Source organism: Pelobates fuscus, chromosome 3, assembly GCF_036172605.1.
Source record: "Pelobates fuscus isolate aPelFus1 chromosome 3, aPelFus1.pri, whole genome shotgun sequence".
NCBI lineage: Eukaryota > Metazoa > Chordata > Amphibia > Anura > Pelobatidae > Pelobates > Pelobates fuscus.
In genome coordinates this window covers 359,835,140-359,861,248 of record NC_086319.1, presented here as the reverse complement: position 1 = coordinate 359,861,248, position 26,109 = coordinate 359,835,140, and the positions used below count along the sequence as shown (strand labels likewise).

Genomic DNA, 26,109 nt, shown 5'->3' with positions numbered 1-26,109 from the left:
GCGCTTATTTAGATGATCAAACCGTAGGAAATAAGTGATACCGTGTGCTGTGAATAAGCCGACTTTCAAAGCAACACTAAATACATGATTTAAAAAAAAATCACGATCTTGTTTCATCCTTCGTGTTTACACAACTTTATGTTCAAGAGACAGAACCATTTCAGGAAAGAGGGGGAAAAAAAAAAAATGTGAATGAGGGCGGGACTTAACTCCGCCCCATGTGCTGCAGTTCTCCATTCGGTCCACCCGTGGTGTATATAAGGAGAGCGTTGCAGTGTATCCCGTATCATTGCGGCAGATAGTAAAACAGAACCATGTCTGGCAGAGGTAAAGGCGGAAAGGGTCTCGGGAAAGGCGGCGCTAAGCGGCACAGAAAGGTCCTGCGTGACAACATCCAGGGCATTACCAAGCCTGCAATCCGCCGCCTGGCTCGCAGAGGAGGAGTGAAGCGTATCTCCGGCCTCATCTACGAAGAGACTCGCGGGGTGCTGAAGGTCTTCCTGGAGAATGTTATCCGGGACGCCGTCACCTACACCGAGCATGCCAAGAGGAAGACTGTGACCGCCATGGACGTAGTCTATGCCCTTAAACGCCAGGGCCGCACTCTCTATGGCTTCGGAGGTTAAAACCCTGACTCGGCCTTACCGCATACCCCACTAACCCAAAGGCCCTTTTTAGGGCCACCCACCTTTTCACTGAAAGAGTCAATCTAATCACTTCAACCCTATATCTGACAAACTGCCTTCTACTGCTCAAACACATCGAGTTCTGAGTTTATAACATTCTCCTATGTAGAGTCAATGGTTATTGAGATCGTGTCATTCTCTAGTTACACATCGATTTGTCTGCACAGTTAGCACTCGATTTCTAGTAATTGTAGCGCTATATCACTCAACATTGCGATCTAGTGCAGTGCATTTAGATTAGACAGACTACCAAGATTTTAGAAGTATTGAATATAGTTACTGTTGCTTACATTTTATAACATGCTTGCAGTTTAAAGCCATTTCATTAGAAACATTATGACTAGCTGTATATAAATACACATGTATTCTTTTCCTCTAAGCAAGCCGTAGCAAATATAAAGTACTCCTTTACCTGCTGCCAATTCACATGATCGCTTGTAAATAGAGTAATTCGCTTCTACTGTCTACTAGATGAGTTTATTCACTGAAAATCTGTGAAGGTAAAATAGCCAAGCAGCTACTATAGCTACCCGGGGGGCATTGTTTATAAATTAGAAAAGAAAGAAACTGAATACGTCTAGATATTTAGTGATGTGCAGAGGATACAAAGACCGTGCATATAAAAGTGTTTAAACTCATTCCAGTGCAGATTTGGGGGCTCTTAAAAGAGCCTTTGTGGTGTTTGTGTGAACAAGTTAAGAGTTTAAGCTCTCTCTCCTCGGATCCTACGGGCCAGCTGGATGTCTTTGGGCATGATGGTGACCCTCTTGGCGTGGATGGCACACAAGTTTGTATCCTCAAAGAGACCCACCAGGTAAGCCTCGCTAGCCTCTTGCAGAGCCATGACGGCAGAGCTCTGGAAGCGCAGATCAGTCTTGAAATCCTGAGCGATCTCACGGACAAGGCGCTGGAAAGGCAGCTTGCGGATGAGCAGCTCGGTGGATTTCTGATAACGGCGGATTTCCCGGAGAGCCACAGTTCCCGGCCGGTAACGGTGAGGCTTCTTCACTCCCCCGGTAGCTGGAGCGCTCTTCCTGGCAGCTTTGGTGGCTAGCTGCTTGCGGGGAGCCTTGCCTCCGGTGGATTTACGGGCGGTCTGCTTAGTTCTGGCCATCGTAACAAAACGAGCGCGAATGAAGTCTGCGCTTACAAGACCGAGCTTTTATAGCCAGGCACGGCGTTTCCATTGGTTCATCAGGTGGGTGGAGTATTCTGATTGGCTGAACACAAATAGTTACTCATTTTAAAATACCCGCTCAAATCAACTGCTTATCCCCTCCCCCTCATTCAAAATACCCGCTCAAATCATCTGCTTCAAAGAAGGGATCTAGTCCTTCAGTGAGTCCTCCTGTCCTGACAGCATTTATTATAGACGCTACTAGTTGATAGGATTGGCAGTGGGCAGTAATGGCCGTATTACTCCCAATAGAATTATTAACTAGTGTGTAGGCTTTACCGAGGGGAGATGGGACATACACCTCTAACACATGCAGAGAGCCCGCTTCTTTACATGGGATTCTTAGTGTGATCACGTCTGATAAAGGACTCACAGTACGCCCAGCCGCCTTATAACCGAGCTACATGAGACAGAGCAGGGAATGTTACCAGGCAGCCACTCATTGAAACAATAATCCCCTTGTGCGGCCGTGAGTCCATGCTGTTGAGGCAGAGCTAACGCATCCAGCAGCCAGAGATCGGATCTGTAGAGCTGAATCTTATCCAAAGTTTCACGCAGCATGTTCAGACAGGGAGGGGGACAACCGTAAGTAAGCGAGATTCTCCCCCCCCCTCCCCCCTTAGCAATAGAGGCTCAGGCACACTATATACACTTGACCCAATGTTTAACTCGATGCTGCTGCACGTATCATGGGTATACATTGATTCTAGCTCGCGTTCTAGAGTTGAAATGTTGTATACAGAATGGGACTGAGTGCAGGACGAGAACGCTTCCTATTTGACTTGTTACACGTTCATGGGGTGTGTGTGTGTGTGTGTGTGTGTGAGAGAGTAGATACAGGAAGATGGTTGCGCTCTTTGTGGAGACTGTGGGCGGCTCTTAGAAGAGCCTTTGTGTTTTTAGTCTAGACCGGTGGAGCAGCTGTCCGCTTTACTTGCTCTTTGATTTATGACTTTCGGTTTTCTTGGGCAGCAGCACAGCCTGGATGTTGGGCAAGACACCTCCCTGGGCGATAGTCACTCCTCCCAGCAGTTTGTTGAGCTCTTCGTCGTTACGGACAGCGAGCTGGAGATGGCGGGGAATGATGCGGGTTTTCTTGTTATCTCTGGCGGCATTCCCTGCCAGCTCCAGGATCTCAGCAGTCAGGTACTCCAGCACTGCAGCCAGATAAACGGGGGCACCGGCTCCAACACGCTCTGCATAATTCCCCTTCCTCAGCAGACGGTGGACTCTGCCGACTGGGAACTGAAGACCAGCGCGGGATGAGCGAGTCTTCGCCTTTGCACGGGTCTTTCCTCCTTGCTTTCCACGGCCTGACATGTTGGTTCTAGAATTTCGCTGATAATAAAACCTCACCCCCCTTTACACGGGCTATTTATAGACACACTCTGCTCTGTGATTGGATGGCTTTGCAAGCAGCCAATTAGACACGCGCTGTATAGGATACCAATCAATTGCTGAAACTATGACATCGTTTCGTCACCTGTCTGTGTTGACCAATCCCATCACAGAAAGTGGAAGGGCTTAATTTGCATGGCCTGCCTATAAATAGAGCCGCCGGAGCGCGCAGACCGTCATTGTATTTCCAGCAAACAGCGTAGATCATGCCTGATCCAGCCAAGTCCGCACCAGCCGCCAAGAAAGGCTCTAAGAAAGCCGTGACCAAGACTCAGAAGAAAGATGGCAAGAAGCGTAGGAAGACCAGGAAGGAGAGCTATGCCATCTACGTGTACAAGGTGCTGAAACAGGTCCACCCCGACACCGGTATCTCCTCCAAGGCCATGGGGATCATGAACTCCTTTGTCAATGATATCTTTGAGCGCATCGCAGGAGAAGCCTCTCGCCTGGCTCACTACAACAAGCGCTCCACCATCACTTCCCGGGAGATCCAGACCGCCGTGCGCCTGCTGCTACCCGGAGAGCTGGCAAAGCACGCCGTGTCCGAGGGCACCAAGGCTGTCACCAAGTACACCAGCGCCAAGTAATGGCATTCTTCTACTTTACTATAAACCCAAAGGCTCTTATAAGAGCCACCCACACTGTCTGTCAGAGCTCTAATCCTCGTGATAAACCCACTAGTATCATCTCTGCTGCTCTCGGTATTCACTGTTTAGTGAATCTCGCATATTGCTCAGATTGTCTTGTACCACTAGGTCTGAATTGCCTTCCCCTGCTAGATGGATCTTAAACTGAAATCCGTCTTTAGAAAACCTGCTCCATTCATGGAAACCTGCCCAAATAGACCCCTTACTTAATATTCCTAGATCGTCGGGTAGCAATATAAAATATATATATATACACTACAATAGTTAAAACTGGCTTTCCATAGACTATGTGCCAAATAAGTGATAAATGTAAGGACTGCTCCTGAAAACAATCAAACCTTAAGCGCTATGACAATACTAACTGTTGAACAGGCTAGTGAGTTACACAGCAGATCGTATCTGGAATGAATCTTCAATTCTGTTTATGAATATAACAAAGTATCTAAGTTTGGGCTCATACATTCTGGATAGCTATTTTGGATTACGTTATCCTACCAGCTAGTACGGTCTTGTGACATACATTTATAGTGATTACCCAGTGAAATTTCCATTTACTAGCAATATTTAGAAGACAATCCATTTCTTGCTATATTGTTTTTTATTTATTTTTATGGGTTGAGATTCTATGTGTGGCAATTCTATATCAGATAAATAGATTGTATGTAGATTGCTCTGGCTTTACGATTAGCCCTTAAAGGAACACTATAGTCGCCTAAATTACTTTAGCTAAATAAAGCAGTTTTAGTGTATAGATCATTCCCCTGCAGTCTCACTGCTCAATTCTCTGTCATCTAGGAGTTAAATCACTTTGTTTCTGTTTATGCAGCCCTAGCCATGCCTCCACTGGCTATGATTGACAGAGCCTGCATGAAAGGAACAAAAAAACAAAAAAAAAAACTGTTTTCACTTTCAAACAGATGTAATTTACCTTAAATAATTGTATCTCAATCTCTAAATTGAACTTCAATCACATACAGGAGGCTCTTACAGGGTCTAGCAAGCTATTAACATAGCAGGGGATACGAAAATCTTAATTAAACGGAACTTGCAATAAAGAAAGCCTAAATAGGGCTCTCTTTACAGGAAGTGTTTATGGAAGGCTGTGTAAGTCACATGCAGGGAGGTGTGACTTGACAGGGAGCTACAACAAAACTTGTCTGCAACTCCTAATCGGATCGGGCAACCACCGTGATCCGATAAAACTTTGAACAGAGTGCTCTCACTCCCAGGCAGTGGTGTATCCTGGTTTTGTGCTGCCCTAGGCAGGACAAAACTCAGGCGCCCCCCTCCTCCCCCCCCGCCACCCACACCCAACCCTTCCCTCCACCCCGCATTCTAAATATACACACACACACACACACTAACAGACACACTCACAGACAAACAAACACACAGTCACTAACAGACACAAACTAGCACACACACACACTCACTAACAGACACACACACTCACTAACAGACACACACACAGTCAGACACACACACTAACAGACACACTCACAGGCTAACACACACACACACACACACTAACAGACATACAAACACACACACACACACTAACAGACATACACACACATACACACTCACTGACAGACACACACTCACTCATCTCACTCATACTAACACATTTTTATTTTTTTTTAAATTCTTTATTTTTGTTGTGCACAAAAGTAACAAAAAGCCTTGGTGCGCCACAACAGCGACATCAAGAAAAATTGATAGACATTTGCAGTACAAGTCGTGGCATTCGTTTGTCAAGGCACTTTTTTAGATTAATGAGATCAATATTTTGACAGCTTAGGTTCTCGTTTAGTTTAAATGATTTACCAAGATTTAACAAGATGCACACGTCAGGTAGGAATATTCAGAGGAGTGACAAAGAAGGAAGGTGCAAGGTAAGTTATAGGCATAAACAAAGACTCGTTCGACAGATTAGGTCGTCATAGACATTTGGTATGGGTAGCAAGATATGCAATTGTTAACATATAGGTAACCAAGTGTGTCAGGTTTAAGCTATGCTAAAGCAGGTAACAGGTGTGGTGAAACCAACTTCGCCACTGTGAACTGGAGAAGCCTGGTTGCTCGCCTGCTGCCTTTAGATTATGGACCGTCAGCTAAAGGGTTAATTTTGATGTGCAGAAGGATTGATTTCTCCCTTTCTGCACAGCAGTTCGGTAGATTCCATCTACCAAACAAACAGCCGTTTACCAACCTCCCCAGAGCCGTGGGAAGCCGGCCGGCGTTGTTAATGGGCCACCCAGAAGCTGGAGTGTGCCTCCAATTTACCTCCCTGAAGCTGCGGTTAACCGCAGCTTAATTGAATGTTACTGGGCGGCCGCTGTTACACTTAGCGGCCGCTAGGGGGCAGTGTTCTGGAGCTCCCCGGGCAGTCAACGCTTTTCTGCCCAGCTTTCATGCACCAAAATCAGACACTTTTTTTTTTTATGTAATTTCTTTTTATTAGGTTTTACATATATAATAAACAGTTTCACATTTCAGTATTAATATATATAATATAATAAAGGTTTAGCAGTGTACAATCAAGATTCTTAGATGTGATAATAGTACAAAAAGTTTTGCAATGTAGCATACTGGTGTTGTGTTACAATTTCCTACAGTTGTTAATGAACGTACAGAATAAAACTGTCAACAACATAACAAGGCATTTCCTATCGACATGTGTATATGTGTGATTTCTGGGAGGGGAGCGCAGTTAAGCTATTCTTGATCAATCAGAACCCAAGAATGAGCCATTTTACACTACTAGCTGCATTCTGTGATTGGATTATTTTACATAAAGTTTAGTGTAATTAACTGGGGTTCCTTAGATAGGAGTTCCATGGGTCCCAAATTGTGTAATAAGTTAGGTATTTGTCTAGTGCTGACAATCTCAATTCCTCCATTTTATGAATGTGTTCAATTTTTTGAAACCACTCCCGTCTCGAGGGTCTAACATCTGTTTTCCATAGCCCTGCTATTACCAGTTTGGCCGCGGTTAAAAGGTAGAGTATTATTGAGTTTTTAAATTGTTTCAAGGATAGTGGGATGTGGAAGAAAAGGAGTGCCTCTGGGGTGAGTGGTAGTGGGGTTTTGCTTACTAGATCTGTGATTCTTTGTACTTCTTTCCAGAATCCCTTTATTCTGCCACAATCCCACCATAAGTGGCATAAGTGCCTAGTGCCTTCATACATCTCCAGCAGGTTGTTAGTGCATTGGCATCGTATTTGTTGACGTCTATTGGGGTGGTGTACCACTGGGATAAAAATTTATAATTAATTTCTTGGATTGTTACGCTGGGGTGGGCTTTTAACATTTTCATAAAGATCCCCCTCCAAGTCTTTTCCTCCACTGGGGAGGGAAACCATGAGTTGTTTCTGATTGTATACCAAGGGAGTGCGCCATTTGTGTTATCTTGTAGTAACTTGTAACATATGGAAATAGTTTTAGTTTTTGGCGGGCGTGTGAACAGTTTCTCAAATCTAGTGGTCTCTCTGGGTTGCCAGTGTAACAAGCCTTCCTTGGATAGGAAGTGAGTGAGTTGGTGATATTGGAACGATTGTGACAGCGTAGGCTTGTGTACTCCAGTAATGTCAGTTAGTGATAGGAGTCCTTCTGGTGTGATTATATCTTTTAACATAACTTCCCTGTTTGCTGGTCTGAGTTGGAGTTTATTTAATAGTGTGTTATTCTTGCCTGGGGGGAATCTGTGATTGTGGGATATTGGGAAGAGGGGTGAAGGTGTCGGGACAAAGTCTTCGTTCGTGCAAATGTTTTTCCAGACTTGAAGGGTGGTTGAGACGGTTGGTAGGTCTTTTGTTGGGGTCTCTTTGTCTATGGGTAGAGACCATGGGAGTGATCGTAATGGAGTTTGCACTTGTGCTTGTTCAATGTGCACCCAGGCTTTCCTAGATTTCCCCTCTCGTGACCACTCCAAAATCCTTCCCAGGTGTATTGCTTTGTGGTATCTGTGTATATTGGGGCATCCCAGCCCACCTCCCTCTTTAGGTTTGGTCAGTAGGTTGAAGGCAATTCTCGGCCGTTTATGGGCCCATATGAATTTGGTGAGCAGCGATTGTATATTTCTGAAGAATATCCCTGGGATGTGTATAGGGATGGCGTTCAGGAGGTAAAGGATGCGTGGGAGGACATTCATCGATATAATGCTAATCCTGCCCGTCCATCTGAAATGTGGTTTGTCCCATCTATGTAAATCTTTTTGGATTGCTGCTAATAGGTCTGGGAAATTCGCTTTATAGAGGGTTTTATGCGTATTGGTGACTTTGATCCCTAGGTATTTGATAGAGTGGTTGGCCCATTGGAAGGGGAATTTTTGTTTTAGTTTCTTTGTTTGATCTAGAGGTGTGTTGAGATTGAGGATTTCACACTTGTCTGTGTTGATTTTGAAATTAGAGTGTGTACTGTAGTCTTCTATAATTTGGATTAATTTGGGTAGGCTGCTGACGGGGTGTTCAATGGTGAAGAGTAGGTCATCTGCAAACGCAGATACTTTATATTCAGTTTGTTGAACTGTGATGCCTTTAATGTCGGGGTGGTTTCTTACCGCTTGTAGAAGAGGTTCTAATGTCAGGATGAATAGTAATGGGGATAATGGGCATCCCTGGCGTGTGCCATTGCTTATCGTGAATGGTCTGGAAAGCTGTCCATTCACCTTTAGTCTGGCTGTTGGGACGGAATAGATTGCCTTAATCCATTTTATCCATCTTTGTCCGAAGCCCAGCATTTCTAGAGTATTGAACATGAAGGACCAATCAACTCTATCAAATGCTTTTTCAGCATCAATTGCTAGGAGCAGTGTTGGGTTTTTGGTGTATTTCGTGGTATGTATTAAGTTTATGATTTTTGATGTATTATCTTTTGCTTCTCTAGTTGGGACGAAGCCTGCTTGGTCTGGGTGGATGAGGTTTTGTAGGAATGGTTTGAGTCTAGTCGCTAGCATTTTGGTGAATATTTTTATGTCCACATTGATTAGGGATATTGGTCTATAGCTGGTGCATTTCTCACTGTCTTTCCCTGGTTTGGGTATGAGGGTTATTGTCGCTTCTAAGGCCTGTCTTGGAATATGTTCTTTTTGTGGGATGGAGTTAATTGCTTCTAATAGGTGTGGGGTTAGGTCCGTTTGGAACAGTTTATAATAAGAGGCTGAGAACCCATCTGGGCCTGGGCTTTTATTATGTGGGGTCTGTTTTATAGCTATGTTAATTTCGTCTATAGTGAATGGTTCTTCTAGGGACCTCGTGGCAGCTGTTGGGAGGATAGTGTCGAATTTGGTTTCTAGGTATGATTTGATCTCTTCTGTATTACCTTCCTTGTCTTTTAGGTTATATAGAGATGTATAATAGCTATGAAAAGTGTCAGCTATGTCCTCTGTAGTGTGTGCGTAGGTCTCATCTGGGCGTTTGACTTTAGGGATGTATGTGAGCATTTGTTTTTGTTTTAAGGCTTGTGCTAGAAATTTACCACTTCTGTCTCCTTGAGCGTAGTGGAGCTGTTTTGTCCACAGAATCGCTTTTTTCGCTTTGTCTTGGAGGAGTGATTTTAGGTCGTCTCTAAGGGCTAGAAGTTTGCAATAGGCTTTGTCTGTCATGTATAGTTTGTGTTCTTCCTCTAGTTGTGAGATTTCTTTATGTAGGTCATTGATTTTTTGGTTTTTTTCCCTTTTGAGTTGGGCTCCCCACTTGATCAGTTCCCCTCTGATTACTGCTTTGTGGGCTTCCCATTGTGTGAAGGCGGAGGTGTCTGGGGTTTTGTTTTCGTGGAAGTATTGTTTTATCGATTTTTCTATTGAGTCCTTCACTTTTGGTGCCTGTAATAGGAAGGGGTTTAATTTCCATGTTCCTTTAGGGCGTGGGAGTGAGGGGATGGATATAGTAAGATATATTGGCGAGTGGTCAGACCATGTCATTGGGCCTATCGAAGTGTCTGATATCAGCCCTAAGTCTCTGTGTTCTATGAGGAAGAAGTCTATTCTGGAATATGATTTGTTTGGGATGGAATAGTGAGTATAATCTTTTGTTGTCGGGTGGAATATTCTCCAGCAGTCTGATAGTTGGTGGGTTTTGATGATGTGTTGCATTTGGACTCTGGTGGCGTTAAGGTGGGTGCTATGTGTTGAGGTGCTGTCTCTAGTGGCATCTAGTGATACATTAAAATCCCCTCCGATTATGAGAATGCCATTAGTATTTTGCTTTATTTTTGCCATTATCTTCCTCATTGTCCCGCATTGATGTTTATTGGGTAAGTAGATCGCTACTAGGGTAATAGGTTCTGACCCCACTGTGCCCTGCAGGATAATGAATCTGCCTGATTCGTCTGTGAGATGTGTCGAGTACGTGAATGGGACTTTTTTCCCAATTAATATTGCTACGCCTCGTGACTTGCTTTGGTTATAGTTATTGTAATATACATGAGGGAATTGATGATGTTTGAGTTTTGGGGCTTCTGCACCTTTCAGATGTGTTTCTTCTAAGAATACTATGTCTGCTTTGTTTTTTGCTAAGTCCGTTAGGACCATCTTCCTTTTCTCTGGTGTGTTCAGCCCCCTTACATTAATGGAGCATATTTTCAGTGAGCCCATTGCGGAGTGTAGTATTGATATTTTATCTGTTTGATAGGTGGGATGACTTTTTGGGAGTTTAGTACTATTTAAGTACGTTGGGTGTGATCGGGAGGTGGATTAATTGGTTGTGGATGCTTGTGTGTGAATGTAACACTGCTAGTGTACAGGCATACAAATCAAGTAAATAAACAATTAAACAATATAACATTAACTATTTACAGGTATCTTGCGATAAAGTTGTGGGTAGAGAGTATCACGAAGGGGGGGGTTCTGGGCGAACTTTGGACCCTTCGTGTGGGTATAGAAATCTCCCTTTCGGTAGGTTGCGTGCAATTGAGAGAAATTATTATGGGTAGATTTCTAAATAGGAGACGGTACTTTCCTCTGGGTTCGTCTAGCGCTAGGGGCTAGCCCAGATGCTGCTTAGATTTGCGGTTGAGTAATGAGGTAGGTGTTTGTACCGCTCTTGGCCGTTAATGCCTGTGGGTTATGTCCTAAGTGAACTGGAGCACTATATTACTATGTAAAGTGCTTCTATTTCTTTGCCTCCGTAGCTGAGTAAACTCTCCGGTAGGCGGCCATTTGACGCTTGTCGTCTGTAACTGGCTATGTATATGTGTAGTTTGGGTGGGCATCTTAAATGGGTATGTCTGTGGCAAGTACTAAAAATAGTATGGTGTTTTGAACCTTCTGTTTGATAGCATTCAGCATTTCTTTAACGTAATAACATCATGTCTATTGTATGCTTTTCAGTCTATGTACTCGTGAGTTATCAGATATCACTTTGATCATAATGTCGTTACATATACAATCATGTGTAACAGGTAAGCGTAGATATTATATACATTGATTTATCACAATACTATTCGGCATTTACAGAGTATAGTTACCCTTCCCTTAGTTGGTGATTAGGCGAGTGAGTTAGTTCAATATTGCTTTAGTCAATGATATGTCTCTTTAAGCGTTAGAGGTTTTGTCTCCTTCGCTTCTTGGAGTTGTTTCAGTTTATTTTCCTAGGAGTCATTGGATTTTTCCTTGATCTTAAGAAAGGTGAGGCTGGCGGGGTCTTCCATGACGTTCTCTTTCGCGTGTCCATCGCTTGTCCCATCTGTCTCGTGGTTTGTGGTTTGGTCTTTTCAGGTTCTGAGATGTCGTACCAGTCCGGTATCTCCATGTTAGGAATGCCTAGGCGTTGGGTGAAAGCTTCTACTTCATCTGCTGAAGTTAAGGTGGCTTGTATTCCTTGGTGGGAGGCCGTGAGAGCGAAGGGGAATCCCCATCTATATTTTATATTGGCTTGTTGCAGGGCTAATGTTAGTGGTCTCAGCGCCCGTCTGCCCCTCAGGGTCAGCCATGCCAGGTCAGGGAGGATTAGTATTTTCGCGTTGTTAAACAGTATGTCAGAAGAGTCCCTGGCGTTTCTCATAATGTCTTCTTTTACAGTATAGTAGTGAACTCTGCATATAATGTCTCTGGGGGAGTCTTGTGGGAGGCCTTTGGGTCTTAAAGCCCTGTGTGCTCTATCTAATAGAATTGGGGTGTCTTCTGGCCTCTGTAGGATCTTGTTAAACAAAGATTGTAGAGTATTATGGAGATTTTCAGGGTTTTCCTGTGATTCTGGGATCCCTCTTATCCTAATGTTGTTTCGTCTGCCTCTATTATCGAGGTCTTCAGTGTTTCTCATAATGTAGTGGGTTCTGTTGTCTCTGTTTTTTTGTTGATGTTCTAGGGTGAGGAGTCTGTCTAAAATTTGGTCTCTGTCCTCTTCCAGGTCTCCCACCCTCGTGTTTACTTGCCTGATGTCTGCAGAAATGGCGGAGACTTGGTCTTGTACTGAGGATTCTAGCTTCGCTATCATGCTAGCCAGCTCGTCCCTGGAAGGTAAATGTGCAAGGGTTTCCCTTATGTTTGCTAGCCCATCTGCAATGCTGGTAGTTGGGGAGATCTCTTCTCCTGTCGTGCTGGGGTCGGGCGTTTTGCGCGGGCAAGATGGCGTCGCCATGTTGTCAGTTAGGCCTCCTCCGAGCACTTTCACTGTATCTCGGAAATATTTGTCGAGACCGTTCGAGTTTCTTGGCGTGCCTGATTCTTGGGTGTATGAGGGCTGAGTCTGTTTCCTTTTGTTGCCCATTAAGTAGGTATTTTCAGTTGTTTATGCCAGTTTTACTGCCGCCGGCCGGGAGCTCTCAGTATTTGCGACCGTTCACATCGGATGTCAGGACCCGCCCCCTCAAAAAATCAGACACTTTTACGTGCAGGCGCCACTGAACCTCCAGCCCCTGGTTCCAATTCGTATGGATTTGGTGAATGCAGGGAAATTCTGTATTTTATGTTTTATGTGAATGTTTTAACCCAGATAGCAACAGGGCCGGCGCTACCAGAAGGCGGCCTTAGGGCGCACCGGCCCTGGGGACGCAAAATCAGGCTGACCGGAAGGAGGGAAGCGCACTGCGCTCCCCTCCAACCGACGACCTATTGTAGCGTGGCCGAGCGCCCGGTTCTGCGGGCGCGCGAGGGAGCACTCTCCCATGTGTGCTTCCTCTTCAGCTCCCTCGCGCGCCGCATACTGATAACGGAGCCGGAAGATGATGTCATCTTACGGCGCCGGCATCCCTACACGGTGCGCGAGGGAGCTGAAGAGGAAGCACACATGGGAGAGTGCTCCCTCGCGTCCGCCCGCCAGCCCGGGAGCCAGCCAGCCTGGGAGTTAGCCAGCCAGGGAGCCAGCCAGCCAGCCAGGGAGCAAGCCAGCCAGCCAGGGAGCCAGCCAGGGAGCCAGCCAGCCAGGGAGGGAGCCAGCCAAGGAGCCCAGGAGCCCAGCAGCACCACTGGACCCCAGGGAATCCCTTCAGCACTCCAAAAAGGTAAGGAGACTGGGGGATTAAATTAATAAAAAAAAACATGTGTTAGTGTGAGTTTTAGTGTGTGTGTTTGTGTCTGCTAGTGAGTGTCAGTGAGTGTCAATGTGTGTGTCTGCTAGTGAGTGTCAGTGAGTGTCAATGCGTGTGTCTGCTAGTGAGTGTCAGTGAGTGTGTCTGCTAGTGAGTGTCAGTGTGTGTGTGTGTCTGCTAGTGAGTGTCAGTGAGTGTCAATGAGTGTCTGCTAGTGAGTGTCAGAGTGAGTGTCAGTGTGTGTGTCTGCTAGTGAGTGTCAGTGAGTGTGTCTGCTAGTGAGTGTCAGTGAGTGTGTCTGCTAGTGAGTGTCAATGAGTGTCTGCTAGTGAGTGTCAGAGTGAGTGTCAGTGTGTGTGTCTGCTAGTGAGTGTCAGTGAGTGTGTCTGCTAGTGAGTGTCAGTGAGTGTCTGCTAGTGAGTGTCAGTGAGTGTGTCTGCTAGTATCAGTGTGTGTGTCTGCTAGTGTCAGTGAGTGTGTCTGCTAATGTCAGTGAGTGTGTCTGCTAGTTTCAGTGAGTGTGTATGCTAGTGTCAGTGAGTGCTAGTGAGTGTCAGTGTGTGTCTGCTAGTGAGTGTCAGTGTGTGTCTGCTAGTGTGTCAGTGAGTGTGTCTGCTAGTGAGTGTCAGTGAGTGTGTCTGCTAGTGAGTGTCAGTGTGTGTGTCTGCTAGTGAGTGTCAATGAGTTTCTGCTAGTGAGTGTCAGTGTGTGTGTCTGCTAGTGTCAGTGTGTGTGTCTGCTAGTGTCAGTGAGTGTGTCTGCTAATGTCAGTGAGTGTGTCCGCTAGTTTCAGTGAGTGTGTCTGCTAGTGTCAGTGAGTGTGTCTGCTAGTGAGTGTCAGTGTGTGTCTGCTAGTGAGTGTCAGTGTGTGTCTGCTAATGAGTGTAAGTGTGTGTCTGCTAGTGAGTGTCAGTGAGTGTGTCTGCTAGTGTGTCAGTGAGTGTGTCTGCTAGTGAGTGTCAGTAAGTGTGTTACTGTGTGTCTCTTACTGAGTGTGTTTGTGTGTGTATTTGTGAGTGTGTGTTTGTCAGTGAGAGTGTATGTTTTGTAAGTGAGTGTGTATGTATGTCTGTCGCTGAGTGTGTCTGTCAGTAAATGTGTGTGTCTGTTAGCTGGTGTGTATGCATCTGTTCGTGAGAGTGTGTGTGTGTCTTCAGCACTTACCTTTCTCTAGCACCGGACTCCCTTGGCACTGGGGATCCCTCCGCCTCTCAGCTCTGAATGCTCTTGCAGCGCACGCATTCAAACCGCCCATAGGAAAGCATTACTCAATGCTTTCCTATGGACGTTCAGTGTTTTAGAATAGCGGAAGCTCCTCTAGCGGCTGTCAGTGAGACATCCACTATAGGCTGGATTAACCCTCGGTGAAACATAGCAGTTTCTCTGAAACTGCTATGTTTTCAGCTGCAGGGTTAAAACTAGAGGGACCTGACACCCAGACCACTTCATTGAGCTGATGTGATCTGGGTGTCTGTAGTGGTCCTTTAATTGTGTGTGCATCTCCATGCACTGGCGTACATACCACGGTCGCAGGGGTCATAGCCCTGCAACCCCTGCGACCAGGTGCCCGCCACCATGAGTTGCGGCCCCGGCCCGCGCAGAGTAAGAGCGAGGGGGGGGGGCACGGATCAATTTGCGCACTGGGGCCCCATGGGTCATGTGTACGCCACTGCACCTACCCTGGTGTCTGCCACAGGCTGTGTGGAGGGGGCGAGGATATGGATGACATCATATCCCTGCTCCCTGTGTACCACACAGCGCGGCTGGCGCCCTGTGATGGGGCTGGGCTGCAGGGCAGGACTCCAAGGAGCCAGACAGCATGCATCCAGGGGACAAGATTTAACTGATGTAAGTATGTAATTGTGTATGTCTCTGTATGTACATATGTATGTGTCCGTATGCCTGTATGTCTCTGTATGTACAAATGTATGTGTCTGTATGCCTGTATGTCTTTGTACGTATGTGTCTGTATGACGGTATGTCTCTGTATGCGTGTATGTCTTTGTATGCCTGTATGTATGTATGTGTCTGTATGCCTGGATGTCTCTGTATGTTTGTTTCTGTATGTCTATGTATGTATGTATGTATGTATGTATGGTATGCCTCTGTATGTATGTCTATATGCTTGCATGTATGTCTCTGTCTGTGTGTGTATGTCTCTGTATGATTATTTCTGTGTTTGTATGAACCTTATTTTAAACAAAATGCATCTTCGCCTGTGTAACTAAAAATCCTAGCACCGGTCCTGGATAGCATTGCCATGGAGCCTGTTCATATAATTAAAGACTTTGGCTCCATGGCAATTAAACTGTATTTGGGTGGTCTGGGTGCCATTCACCTAATAATGTGCACTCAGACCTGAGCTATCTGGGGATATGTTACATGTCTGTGTTTTATGTATAAAATGTGTCTTTATGTATTTTAAAGTGATAGTCTGTTTTGTGTCCCCACATGTATAATGGAGTTTTGCCTTTGTCCTGGGAGATAATTGAATTACTTCACTAATTATCTCCAGGACAGAGAGGAGGAAGCCAGGATGCATTGTGGGAAAGTATTGTGGCTGTATGTACTAAAGTGATACATGCCTGTCTGCTGTTTCAGTCTTCCATTTGGTCCCTTAGGGGAGTGTCCACCAAGTGGGAGACCCGCATAAATACTGGGCAGGTAGCCCTCAGTAAACCAGTTCCTGCTTAACCCTCAAAGCGATGTGTCGTCTCGTTCTTTGGGGGAATTGGATTGTATGCTGACTGCCAGGAGTGTAAGCAGATTGTATGCTTTTCCTGTTCGGCTGATTCCAGGGTTCGTGTTTTTGCAGTTCGGGAGTTGGTGAATTTGTACAGTTTGGAATTCGGGAGATTGGTGATTGCTGTAGTTGCTGGTCTATGAAAAAGGGGATTATCGCCTAAACAATTTTTATCCCCTTCTGAGCGAAACGGTCCGTTACACCAGGTCTTCACTAACTATACCCTAAGAACAAGATATGGCGGTATGCCGTGTCACATTCTGCATTTTTATGGTAGTTAAACCAACAAATAATAAACATCTGGATCAAAGCAGTTAAGGCATGTGTTATAAAAATAAAAAAACATACAAGGCGTGTTACTGCCTTTTCAACCAATAGTAAAACAGTAAAACTGTACAATATCTTCCCAGCTGAAGGGGTCTGGATCTGGGTCTGCGCTTCCCTACTGAGCCTTCTCACTGGAGTGGAACAGATTTTGGTAGCCCTGTTCCAGCTCCATCTCCCGGGTCACCAGATGGACCAGGTCTTGCTCAATCTTATGAGTGTCGTCCCAGTCATACCTGCTCTCCCTCCACTCAAAGAGATCCTGGAACTGGGCTTGTGTAGCGCTCCCAAACTCAGGCTCTGCAAAAGTCTCCCATAACAAGCCAGGACCATCAAACTCCTCTCCCTCTGGCTTGTCATGCTCGGCTGTCCAGGGCAGGTACTGTGCAACATACCACCAAAGCGCCTGGTAGGCATCCTCCAGCCACATCTCCTGCCATACTAGGTGTTCCAATTCTCTCACCCATTCCTCCAGGGGCTGCTCTCCCAGGAAGGGCATCCGCAGGGCTACTCGCTTCTGCAACCGCTGCTCTTCCTTGGGGAATCTCCCGTCCTGCTGGTATTCCACAATACCCAGTGCCTGGTACCAGATGCCTTTGCGTACTGCATCTCGGTCATCCATGTCAGCCTCATCGAACTCCACTGCTGGTTCCATGCTGGTGCTGTCAGGGTCGCTGTACTGAGACATGCGTTGCCCTCAAATTGTAAAATCCAGAGCAATGGTGTCTCCTGTAGCTGTCCTTCTGGCTGTAGAAACGATCTCGCCGCTTGCCACCAATTGTAACGGACCGTTTCAGCAGACAAGGGGTTAAAATCTGTTTAGGCGATATGCCCCTTTCTGAGAGACAGGCACAGCTACTGTAAAATCACCAAACCTCACAAATTGGATATAGGTGAATGCATCAAACTCCCGAACTACATACAAGGGAATAAGGTAGCACTCCAAACTGGAACCTCACGAATAGTTGCTAGCAGACGAACAGGAAAAGCATATATCAGCTTACACTCCTAGCAATCAATCTCCAACAGCATACAGTGAATCCCCCCAAGAACGAGACAAGGCTCCGTGTTGAGGGTCAAGCAGTGGTCTGTTTATTCAGGGCTACCTGCCCCTGTATTTATGCAGGTCTCCCACCTGGTGGACACTCCCCTAGGGGACCAGATGGAAGACTGTAACAGCAGACAGACATGTATCATTTTCGTACACTCAGCCACAATACTTTCCCACAATGCATCCTGGTTTCCTCCTCTCTGTCCTGGAGATAATTAATGAAGTAATTAAATTATCTCCCAGGACAAAGGCAAGACTCCATTATGCACGTGGTGACACAGAAACAGACAATCACTTTAAAATACATAAAGACACATTTTATACACAAAACACAGACATGTAACATATCCCCAGATAGCTCAGGTCTGGGTGCACATTATTAGGTGAATGGCACCCAGGCCACCCAAATACAGTTTAAGTGCCATGGAGCTAAAGTCTTTAATTATACGAACAGGCTCCATGGCATTGCTATCTGGGTTAAAGGATTCACATAAAACATAAAACACCGAATTTCCCTGTATTCACCAAATCCATACGAATTAGAACCAGGGGCTGGAGGTTCAGCGGTGCCTGCACGTAAAAGTGTCCGATTTTGGTGCATGAAAGCCGGGCAGAAAATCGCTGGCTGCCCGGGGAGATCAAGAACACCAACACCTAGCGGCCGCAAAGTGTAACAGCAGGCACAAAGTTAACAAGCAATTAAGCTGCGGTTAACCGCAGCTTCAGGGAGGTAAATAGGAGGCACACTCCAGCTCCTGGGTGGCCAATTAACAACGCCGGCCGGCTTCCCACGGCTCTGGGAAGGTTGGTGAACGGCTGTTTGTTCGGTATATGAAATCTACCGAACTGCTGTGCAGAAAGGGAGAAATAAATCCTTCTGCACAGTAAAATTAACCCTTTAGCTGCCGGTCCATAATCCAAAGGCAGTAGGCGGGTGTTCTATCAAAAAACCCTACCCCGTGAAAATTCCCTACCCTCGTCACTTCCGGTGACGCGGCCGCACCGGAAGTGACCCTCATCCAATGGAGGAGGAGGGTGTGCGCCGCCGCGCAGGCGCACAACAACTAGGCTAGGTAGGGATTTTTCACGGGGTAGGGGAAATTAACGCCACAGTGCGCACGCGCGGCAAAGTACTCCCGTCGGAGGTACAGCGCGCGTGCGCACTAGTGGCAAGGGAGAGAGGCTTTAATCCGACGATCAGAGTTCGCGCGTGCGCAGTATAGGGGTAGGGAATTTTGATGGCTATTAGCCCTGTGAGATCTCCCTACCCCTATACTGCGCATGCGCGAACTCTGATCGTCGGATTAAAGCCTCTCCCTGCTCCCAACACTCTCAGCCATCCAAGATTGAGGGTGAATTATGGTGGGACGGTGGGTGTTTATGTGCATTATATTGGGGGGGTCTGCGCAGAATTGGGGGGTCTGTGCAGAATTGGGGGTCTGCACAGACCCCCCAATATAATGCACATAAACACCCACCGTCCCACCATAATTCACCCTCAATCTTGGATGGCTGAGAGTGTTGGGAGCAGGGAGAGGCTTTAATCTGATGATGAGTCCGCGCATGCGCAGTATAGGGGTAGGGAGATTTCACAGGGCTAATAGCCATCAAATTTCCCTACCCCTATACTGCGCATGCGCGGTTTGTGAAGCGCTCCCTTGCAACTCGTGCGCACGCGCGCTGTACCCCCGACGGGAGTACTTTGTCGCGCGTGCGCACTGTTGCATTCATTTCCCCTACCCCGTGAAAAATCCCTACCTATTTGGTGTGCGCTTGCGCGGCGGCGCACACCCTCCTCCTCCATTGGATGAGGGTCACTTCCGGTGCGGCTGCGTCACCGGAAGTGACGAGGGTAGGGAATTTTCACGGGGTAGGGTTTTTTGATAGAACACGGGCAACCAGGCTCCTCCAATACAATGTGGCGAGATTGGTTTCGTCACATGTGCATACAGTGCCCATCCAAGCACCTGACCGCTAAACTGATTATCTCCCAAATACAAAGTACTTAAGACAAAAACACCCCCATAATACAATAAAACCACACAGGCACCCCACATATCATACAACCCTGGATAGCTCTCATCCGAATTGGTAAAATAGTGCCAGGATCCATGAAAAAATGTTGAATCGCCACCGGGTTACATTTTGACTGGCCGCACACGAGGGCCAAGCCCAAAATAGTTCCAGCATAATTGTGTCTTGGGCCAATCAAAGAGTGGGAGTTCCTGCAGTCAAATGGAAGGGAGCTCCCCCTGGCTCTCAGGAAGCAATTGCTCCAATAAGTCTGAACCTTCCCTCCAAAAAGCGCTCTACTGGCAGGTCGGCAAGGGGGTCATCACACTACCTCAAGATGACCAAGGGACGCAAATTCACAGAGCAGAGTTTCCTTCCAGAGTATATATAACTGGTTTTAGTTGCTGTTAGACTCAGAGGATAATGAATAAATAGATAGAATAAAGATTATGCAAATTAAATATCAACTATATGCTATGATCTTACTACATACTGCCTGAGTTTACTGTCTGAACAAACGAGGTGCAACATCCCTCTTCTCTGTTTCTTTATGACATGAGCTACAACACACCTTGATAACACAGGTCCCTTCCCTTCCCTGAATAAGAGTGAGAAAGAAAGCCTTCAAATATATCATTTAAATAGTTCTGGAAATAATGTTTCTGGAGAACATCAAGCTGATCACAAACGAGTTGTGTCTGCTTTCCCCAGCTCTACTACATTGTGACAGCCCTCGGGAGCCATGAGACTGCTAATAAACTCTAGATAAGATAGTTTAGTACATTTCACGATGGATGACATCGACATCCGTTCTCTTATTTCAGTCAAATCTATTAGTTGTATCCACTCGGAAACACAGAGTGAGAGCAGTGTGTGAAAAGCAGGAGAAGGGAAAGTGAAGGGTGTGTCATAAGACTGTATCCAATCAGAGCGCGCTTAGATCAGCCTATAGGATGCCAGCTTGAGATCTATGAATGAGAGCCGGCTGTGAACGGAATTATTGACTGATCGGTATAGTGAATAGTGATCATGGCTGAAACTGCTCCTGCTGCCGCTCCTGCGGTTGAAATCGATTCTAAGAAGAAGCAGCCGAAGAAGGCATCCAGCGCCAAGAAAGCTGCCAAGCCGTCCGGTCCCAGCGTGTCCGAGCTCCTTGTTAAAGCTGTGTCCGCCTCTAAAGAGCGCAGCGGGGTGTCCCTGGCAGCCCTGAAGAAGGCTTTGACCGCCGCTGGTTACGATGTGGAGAAGAATAACAGCCGCCTCAAGCTGGCTCTCAAGGGCTTGGTGACTAAAGAGACTCTCGTCCAGGTCAAAGGTAGCGGAGCCTCCGGCTCCTTCAAGCTCAACAAGAAGCAGGCGGAGAGCAAAGACAAGGCTGCAAAGCCCAAGAAGGCACCGGCTAAAGTCAAGAAGCCCGCCCCAAAGAAAGCCTCCAAGTCTCCGGCTAAAGTGAAGAAGGTAGCCGCGAAGAGCCCGAAGAAGGCCAAGAAGCCGGCAGCCTCCGCTAAAAAAGTCACCAAGAGCCCCAAGAAAGTCAAAGCCGCCAAGCCCAAGAAGGCAGTGAAGAGTCCGGCTAAAAAAGCAACAAAGAGCCCGGCTAAAAAGGCAGCCAAGCCCAAAGCCGCTAAGAGTCCAGCAAAGGCTAAAAAGGCAGCTCCCAAGAAAAAATAAGCCCTGCTCGTATCTTGTTTTAATTTATATTTAAAAGTCCAAACGGCTCTTCTAAGAGCCACCACCTTGTCCTTTAAGAGCTATATTTGTGATAGGCACGTGTTTATTTTATAGAATGTCACACACACCATTTCTCATTCGTAAAGCAGGATCTAGTGCTAGAAAATACCTCGTTGGGATGTAAATAGAAAGTACCTTGTCAGTGCTACTCTTTATAAAATGTTTTTATTATTTTTTTGTGGGAAGTTGAAATTCCCTCCTTGCCAAGATATTGTGGGAGATTCATTAAACTGCAAAAGGCCAACTTTAGTCAGAATTGAGTGAGAAACGCATATAATCTATAGAATATCACCATCCAAAGTAGCCATACTGGCTTTATTTCCTGTTCAGTAAGATGATAAAGCAGAGACTAATTAAGGCTGTTGTCGAGCTGAATATTTACATGGTGATAATAAAGGGACTGCCATCGCCCTCTCTCACTTGGGAACCGGGCGCTTATTTAGATGATCAAACCGTAGGAAATAAGTGATACCGTGTGCTGTGAATAAGCCGACTTTCAAAGCAACACTAAATACATGATTTAAAAAAAAATCACGATCTTGTTTCATCCTTCGTGTTTACACAACTTTATGTTCAAGAGACAGAACCATTTCAGGAAAGAGGGGGAAAAAAAAAAAATGTGAATGAGGGCGGGACTTAACTCCGCCCCATGTGCTGCAGTTCTCCATTCGGTCCACCCGTGGTGTATATAAGGAGAGCGTTGCAGTGTATCCCGTATCATTGCGGCAGATAGTAAAACAGAACCATGTCTGGCAGAGGTAAAGGCGGAAAGGGTCTCGGGAAAGGCGGCGCTAAGCGGCACAGAAAGGTCCTGCGTGACAACATCCAGGGCATTACCAAGCCTGCAATCCGCCGCCTGGCTCGCAGAGGAGGAGTGAAGCGTATCTCCGGCCTCATCTACGAAGAGACTCGCGGGGTGCTGAAGGTCTTCCTGGAGAATGTTATCCGGGACGCCGTCACCTACACCGAGCATGCCAAGAGGAAGACTGTGACCGCCATGGACGTAGTCTATGCCCTTAAACGCCAGGGCCGCACTCTCTATGGCTTCGGAGGTTAAAACCCTGACTCGGCCTTACCGCATACCCCACTAACCCAAAGGCCCTTTTTAGGGCCACCCACCTTTTCACTGAAAGAGTCAATCTAATCACTTCAACCCTATATCTGACAAACTGCCTTCTACTGCTCAAACACATCGAGTTCTGAGTTTATAACATTCTCCTATGTAGAGTCAATGGTTATTGAGATCGTGTCATTCTCTAGTTACACATCGATTTGTCTGCACAGTTAGCACTCGATTTCTAGTAATTGTAGCGCTATATCACTCAACATTGCGATCTAGTGCAGTGCATTTAGATTAGACAGACTACCAAGATTTTAGAAGTATTGAATATAGTTACTGTTGCTTACATTTTATAACATGCTTGCAGTTTAAAGCCATTTCATTAGAAACATTATGACTAGCTGTATATAAATACACATGTATTCTTTTCCTCTAAGCAAGCCGTAGCAAATATAAAGTACTCCTTTACCTGCTGCCAATTCACATGATCGCTTGTAAATAGAGTAATTCGCTTCTACTGTCTACTAGATGAGTTTATTCACTGAAAATCTGTGAAGGTAAAATAGCCAAGCAGCTACTATAGCTACCCGGGGGGCATTGTTTATAAATTAGAAAAGAAAGAAACTGAATACGTCTAGATATTTAGTGATGTGCAGAGGATACAAAGACCGTGCATATAAAAGTGTTTAAACTCATTCCAGTGCAGATTTGGGGGCTCTTAAAAGAGCCTTTGTGGTGTTTGTGTGAACAAGTTAAGAGTTTAAGCTCTCTCTCCTCGGATCCTACGGGCCAGCTGGATGTCTTTGGGCATGATGGTGACCCTCTTGGCGTGGATGGCACACAAGTTTGTATCCTCAAAGAGACCCACCAGGTAAGCCTCGCTAGCCTCTTGCAGAGCCATGACGGCAGAGCTCTGGAAGCGCAGATCAGTCTTGAAATCCTGAGCGATCTCACGGACAAGGCGCTGGAAAGGCAGCTTGCGGATGAGCAGCTCGGTGGATTTCTGATAACGGCGGATTTCCCGGAGAGCCACAGTTCCCGGCCGGTAACGGTGAGGCTTCTTCACTCCCCCGGTAGCTGGAGCGCTCTTCCTGGCAGCTTTGGTGGCTAGCTGCTTGCGGGGAGCCTTGCCTCCGGTGGATTTACGGGCGGTCTGCTTAGTTCTGGCCATCGTAACAAAACGAGCGCGAATGAAGTCTGCGCTTACAAGACCGAGCTTTTATAGCCAGGCACGGCGTTTCCATTGGTTCATCAGGTGGGTGGAGTATTCTGATTGGCTGAACACAAATAGTTACTCATTTTAAAATACCCGCTCAAATCAACTGCTTATCCCCTCCCCCTCATTCAAAATACCCGCTCAAATCATCTGCTTCAAAGAAGGGATCTAGTCCTTCAGTGAGTCCTCCTGTCCTGACAGCATTTATTATAGACGCTACTAGTTGATAGGATTGGCAGTGGGCAGTAATGGCCGTATTACTCCCAATAGAATTATTAACTAGTGTGTAGGCTTTACCGAGGGGAGATGGGACATACACCTCTAACACATGCAGAGAGCCCGCTTCTTTACATGGGATTCTTAGTGTGATCACGTCTGATAAAGGACTCACAGTACGCCCAGCCGCCTTATAACCGAGCTACATGAGACAGAGCAGGGAATGTTACCAGGCAGCCACTCATTGAAACAATAATCCCCTTGTGCGGCCGTGAGTCCATGCTGTTGAGGCAGAGCTAACGCATCCAGCAGCCAGAGATCGGATCTGTAGAGCTGAATCTTATCCAAAGTTTCACGCAGCATGTTCAGACAGGGAGGGGGACAACCGTAAGTAAGCGAGATTCTCCCCCCCCCCTCCCCCCTTAGCAATAGAGGCTCAGGCACACTATATACACTTGACCCAATGTTTAACTCGATGCTGCTGCACGTATCATGGGTATACATTGATTCTAGCTCGCGTTCTAGAGTTGAAATGTTGTATACAGAATGGGACTGAGTGCAGGACGAGAACGCTTCCTATTTGACTTGTTACACGTTCATGGGGTGTGTGTGTGTGTGTGAGAGAGTAGATACAGGAAGATGGTTGCGCTCTTTGTGGAGACTGTGGGCGGCTCTTAGAAGAGCCTTTGTGTTTTTAGTCTAGACCGGTGGAGCAGCTGTCCGCTTTACTTGCTCTTTGATTTATGACTTTCGGTTTTCTTGGGCAGCAGCACAGCCTGGATGTTGGGCAAGACACCTCCCTGGGCGATAGTCACTCCTCCCAGCAGTTTGTTGAGCTCTTCGTCGTTACGGACAGCGAGCTGGAGATGGCGGGGAATGATGCGGGTTTTCTTGTTATCTCTGGCGGCATTCCCTGCCAGCTCCAGGATCTCAGCAGTCAGGTACTCCAGCACTGCAGCCAGATAAACGGGGGCACCGGCTCCAACACGCTCTGCATAATTCCCCTTCCTCAGCAGACGGTGGACTCTGCCGACTGGGAACTGAAGACCAGCGCGGGATGAGCGAGTCTTCGCCTTTGCACGGGTCTTTCCTCCTTGCTTTCCACGGCCTGACATGTTGGTTCTAGAATTTCGCTGATAATAAAACCTCACCCCCCTTTACACGGGCTATTTATAGACACACTCTGCTCTGTGATTGGATGGCTTTGCAAGCAGCCAATTAGACACGCGCTGTATAGGATACCAATCAATTGCTGAAACTATGACATCGTTTCGTCACCTGTCTGTGTTGACCAATCCCATCACAGAAAGTGGAAGGGCTTAATTTGCATGGCCTGCCTATAAATAGAGCCGCCGGAGCGCGCAGACCGTCATTGTATTTCCAGCAAACAGCGTAGATCATGCCTGATCCAGCCAAGTCCGCACCAGCCGCCAAGAAAGGCTCTAAGAAAGCCGTGACCAAGACTCAGAAGAAAGATGGCAAGAAGCGTAGGAAGACCAGGAAGGAGAGCTATGCCATCTACGTGTACAAGGTGCTGAAACAGGTCCACCCCGACACCGGTATCTCCTCCAAGGCCATGGGGATCATGAACTCCTTTGTCAATGATATCTTTGAGCGCATCGCAGGAGAAGCCTCTCGCCTGGCTCACTACAACAAGCGCTCCACCATCACTTCCCGGGAGATCCAGACCGCCGTGCGCCTGCTGCTACCCGGAGAGCTGGCAAAGCACGCCGTGTCCGAGGGCACCAAGGCTGTCACCAAGTACACCAGCGCCAAGTAATGGCATTCTTCTACTTTACTATAAACCCAAAGGCTCTTATAAGAGCCACCCACACTGTCTGTCAGAGCTCTAATCCTCGTGATAAACCCACTAGTATCATCTCTGCTGCTCTCGGTATTCACTGTTTAGTGAATCTCGCATATTGCTCAGATTGTCTTGTACCACTAGGTCTGAATTGCCTTCCCCTGCTAGATGGATCTTAAACTGAAATCCGTCTTTAGAAAACCTGCTCCATTCATGGAAACCTGCCCAAATAGACCCCTTACTTAATATTCCTAGATCGTCGGGTAGCAATATAAAATATATATATATACACTACAATAGTTAAAACTGGCTTTCCATAGACTATGTGCCAAATAAGTGATAAATGTAAGGACTGCTCCTGAAAACAATCAAACCTTAAGCGCTATGACAATACTAACTGTTGAACAGGCTAGTGAGTTACACAGCAGATCGTATCTGGAATGAATCTTCAATTCTGTTTATGAATATAACAAAGTATCTAAGTTTGGGCTCATACATTCTGGATAGCTATTTTGGATTACGTTATCCTACCAGCTAGTACGGTCTTGTGACATACATTTATAGTGATTACCCAG

At 46.4% G+C, this 26,109-nt stretch overlaps 9 protein-coding genes across 9 annotated transcripts; 5 read left to right on the top strand and 4 right to left on the bottom strand.

Moving 5' to 3' along the window:
• The first annotated feature begins 302 nt into the window (after positions 1-302).
• On the top strand, positions 303-687 carry LOC134601363 (histone H4). Its single transcript, XM_063445837.1, has one exon. The coding sequence runs from the start codon at positions 315-317 to the stop codon at positions 624-626; it is 312 nt and encodes a 103-aa protein (XP_063301907.1). The 5' UTR covers positions 303-314; the 3' UTR covers positions 627-687.
• A 679-nt stretch (positions 688-1,366) lies between these two features.
• On the bottom strand, positions 1,367-1,800 carry LOC134601362 (histone H3). Its single transcript, XM_063445836.1, has one exon. The coding sequence runs from the start codon at positions 1,798-1,800 to the stop codon at positions 1,390-1,392; it is 411 nt and encodes a 136-aa protein (XP_063301906.1). The 3' UTR covers positions 1,367-1,389.
• A 978-nt stretch (positions 1,801-2,778) lies between these two features.
• On the bottom strand, positions 2,779-3,189 carry LOC134601361 (histone H2A type 2-C). The gene has a single exon (XM_063445835.1). It carries the CDS (start codon positions 3,181-3,183, stop codon positions 2,794-2,796), a length of 390 nt encoding a protein of 129 aa, XP_063301905.1. The 5' UTR covers positions 3,184-3,189; the 3' UTR covers positions 2,779-2,793.
• Positions 3,190-3,467: 278 nt separating this feature from the next.
• LOC134601360 (histone H2B-like) lies at positions 3,468-3,899 on the top strand. The gene has a single exon (XM_063445834.1). The coding sequence runs from the start codon at positions 3,468-3,470 to the stop codon at positions 3,846-3,848; it is 381 nt and encodes a 126-aa protein (XP_063301904.1). The 3' UTR covers positions 3,849-3,899.
• Positions 3,900-20,536: 16,637 nt separating this feature from the next.
• Positions 20,537-21,221, top strand: LOC134601359 (histone H1B-like). Its single transcript, XM_063445832.1, has one exon. The coding sequence runs from the start codon at positions 20,537-20,539 to the stop codon at positions 21,176-21,178; it is 642 nt and encodes a 213-aa protein (XP_063301902.1). The 3' UTR covers positions 21,179-21,221.
• A 750-nt stretch (positions 21,222-21,971) lies between these two features.
• On the top strand, positions 21,972-22,356 carry LOC134601358 (histone H4). The gene has a single exon (XM_063445831.1). The coding sequence runs from the start codon at positions 21,984-21,986 to the stop codon at positions 22,293-22,295; it is 312 nt and encodes a 103-aa protein (XP_063301901.1). The 5' UTR covers positions 21,972-21,983; the 3' UTR covers positions 22,296-22,356.
• Positions 22,357-23,035: 679 nt separating this feature from the next.
• LOC134601357 (histone H3) lies at positions 23,036-23,469 on the bottom strand. Its single transcript, XM_063445830.1, has one exon. The coding sequence runs from the start codon at positions 23,467-23,469 to the stop codon at positions 23,059-23,061; it is 411 nt and encodes a 136-aa protein (XP_063301900.1). The 3' UTR covers positions 23,036-23,058.
• Positions 23,470-24,440: 971 nt separating this feature from the next.
• LOC134601355 (histone H2A type 2-C) lies at positions 24,441-24,851 on the bottom strand. The gene has a single exon (XM_063445829.1). The coding sequence runs from the start codon at positions 24,843-24,845 to the stop codon at positions 24,456-24,458; it is 390 nt and encodes a 129-aa protein (XP_063301899.1). The 5' UTR covers positions 24,846-24,851; the 3' UTR covers positions 24,441-24,455.
• Positions 24,852-25,129: 278 nt separating this feature from the next.
• On the top strand, positions 25,130-25,561 carry LOC134601354 (histone H2B-like). Its single transcript, XM_063445828.1, has one exon. It carries the CDS (start codon positions 25,130-25,132, stop codon positions 25,508-25,510), a length of 381 nt encoding a protein of 126 aa, XP_063301898.1. The 3' UTR covers positions 25,511-25,561.
• Positions 25,562-26,109: the final 548 nt, after the last annotated feature.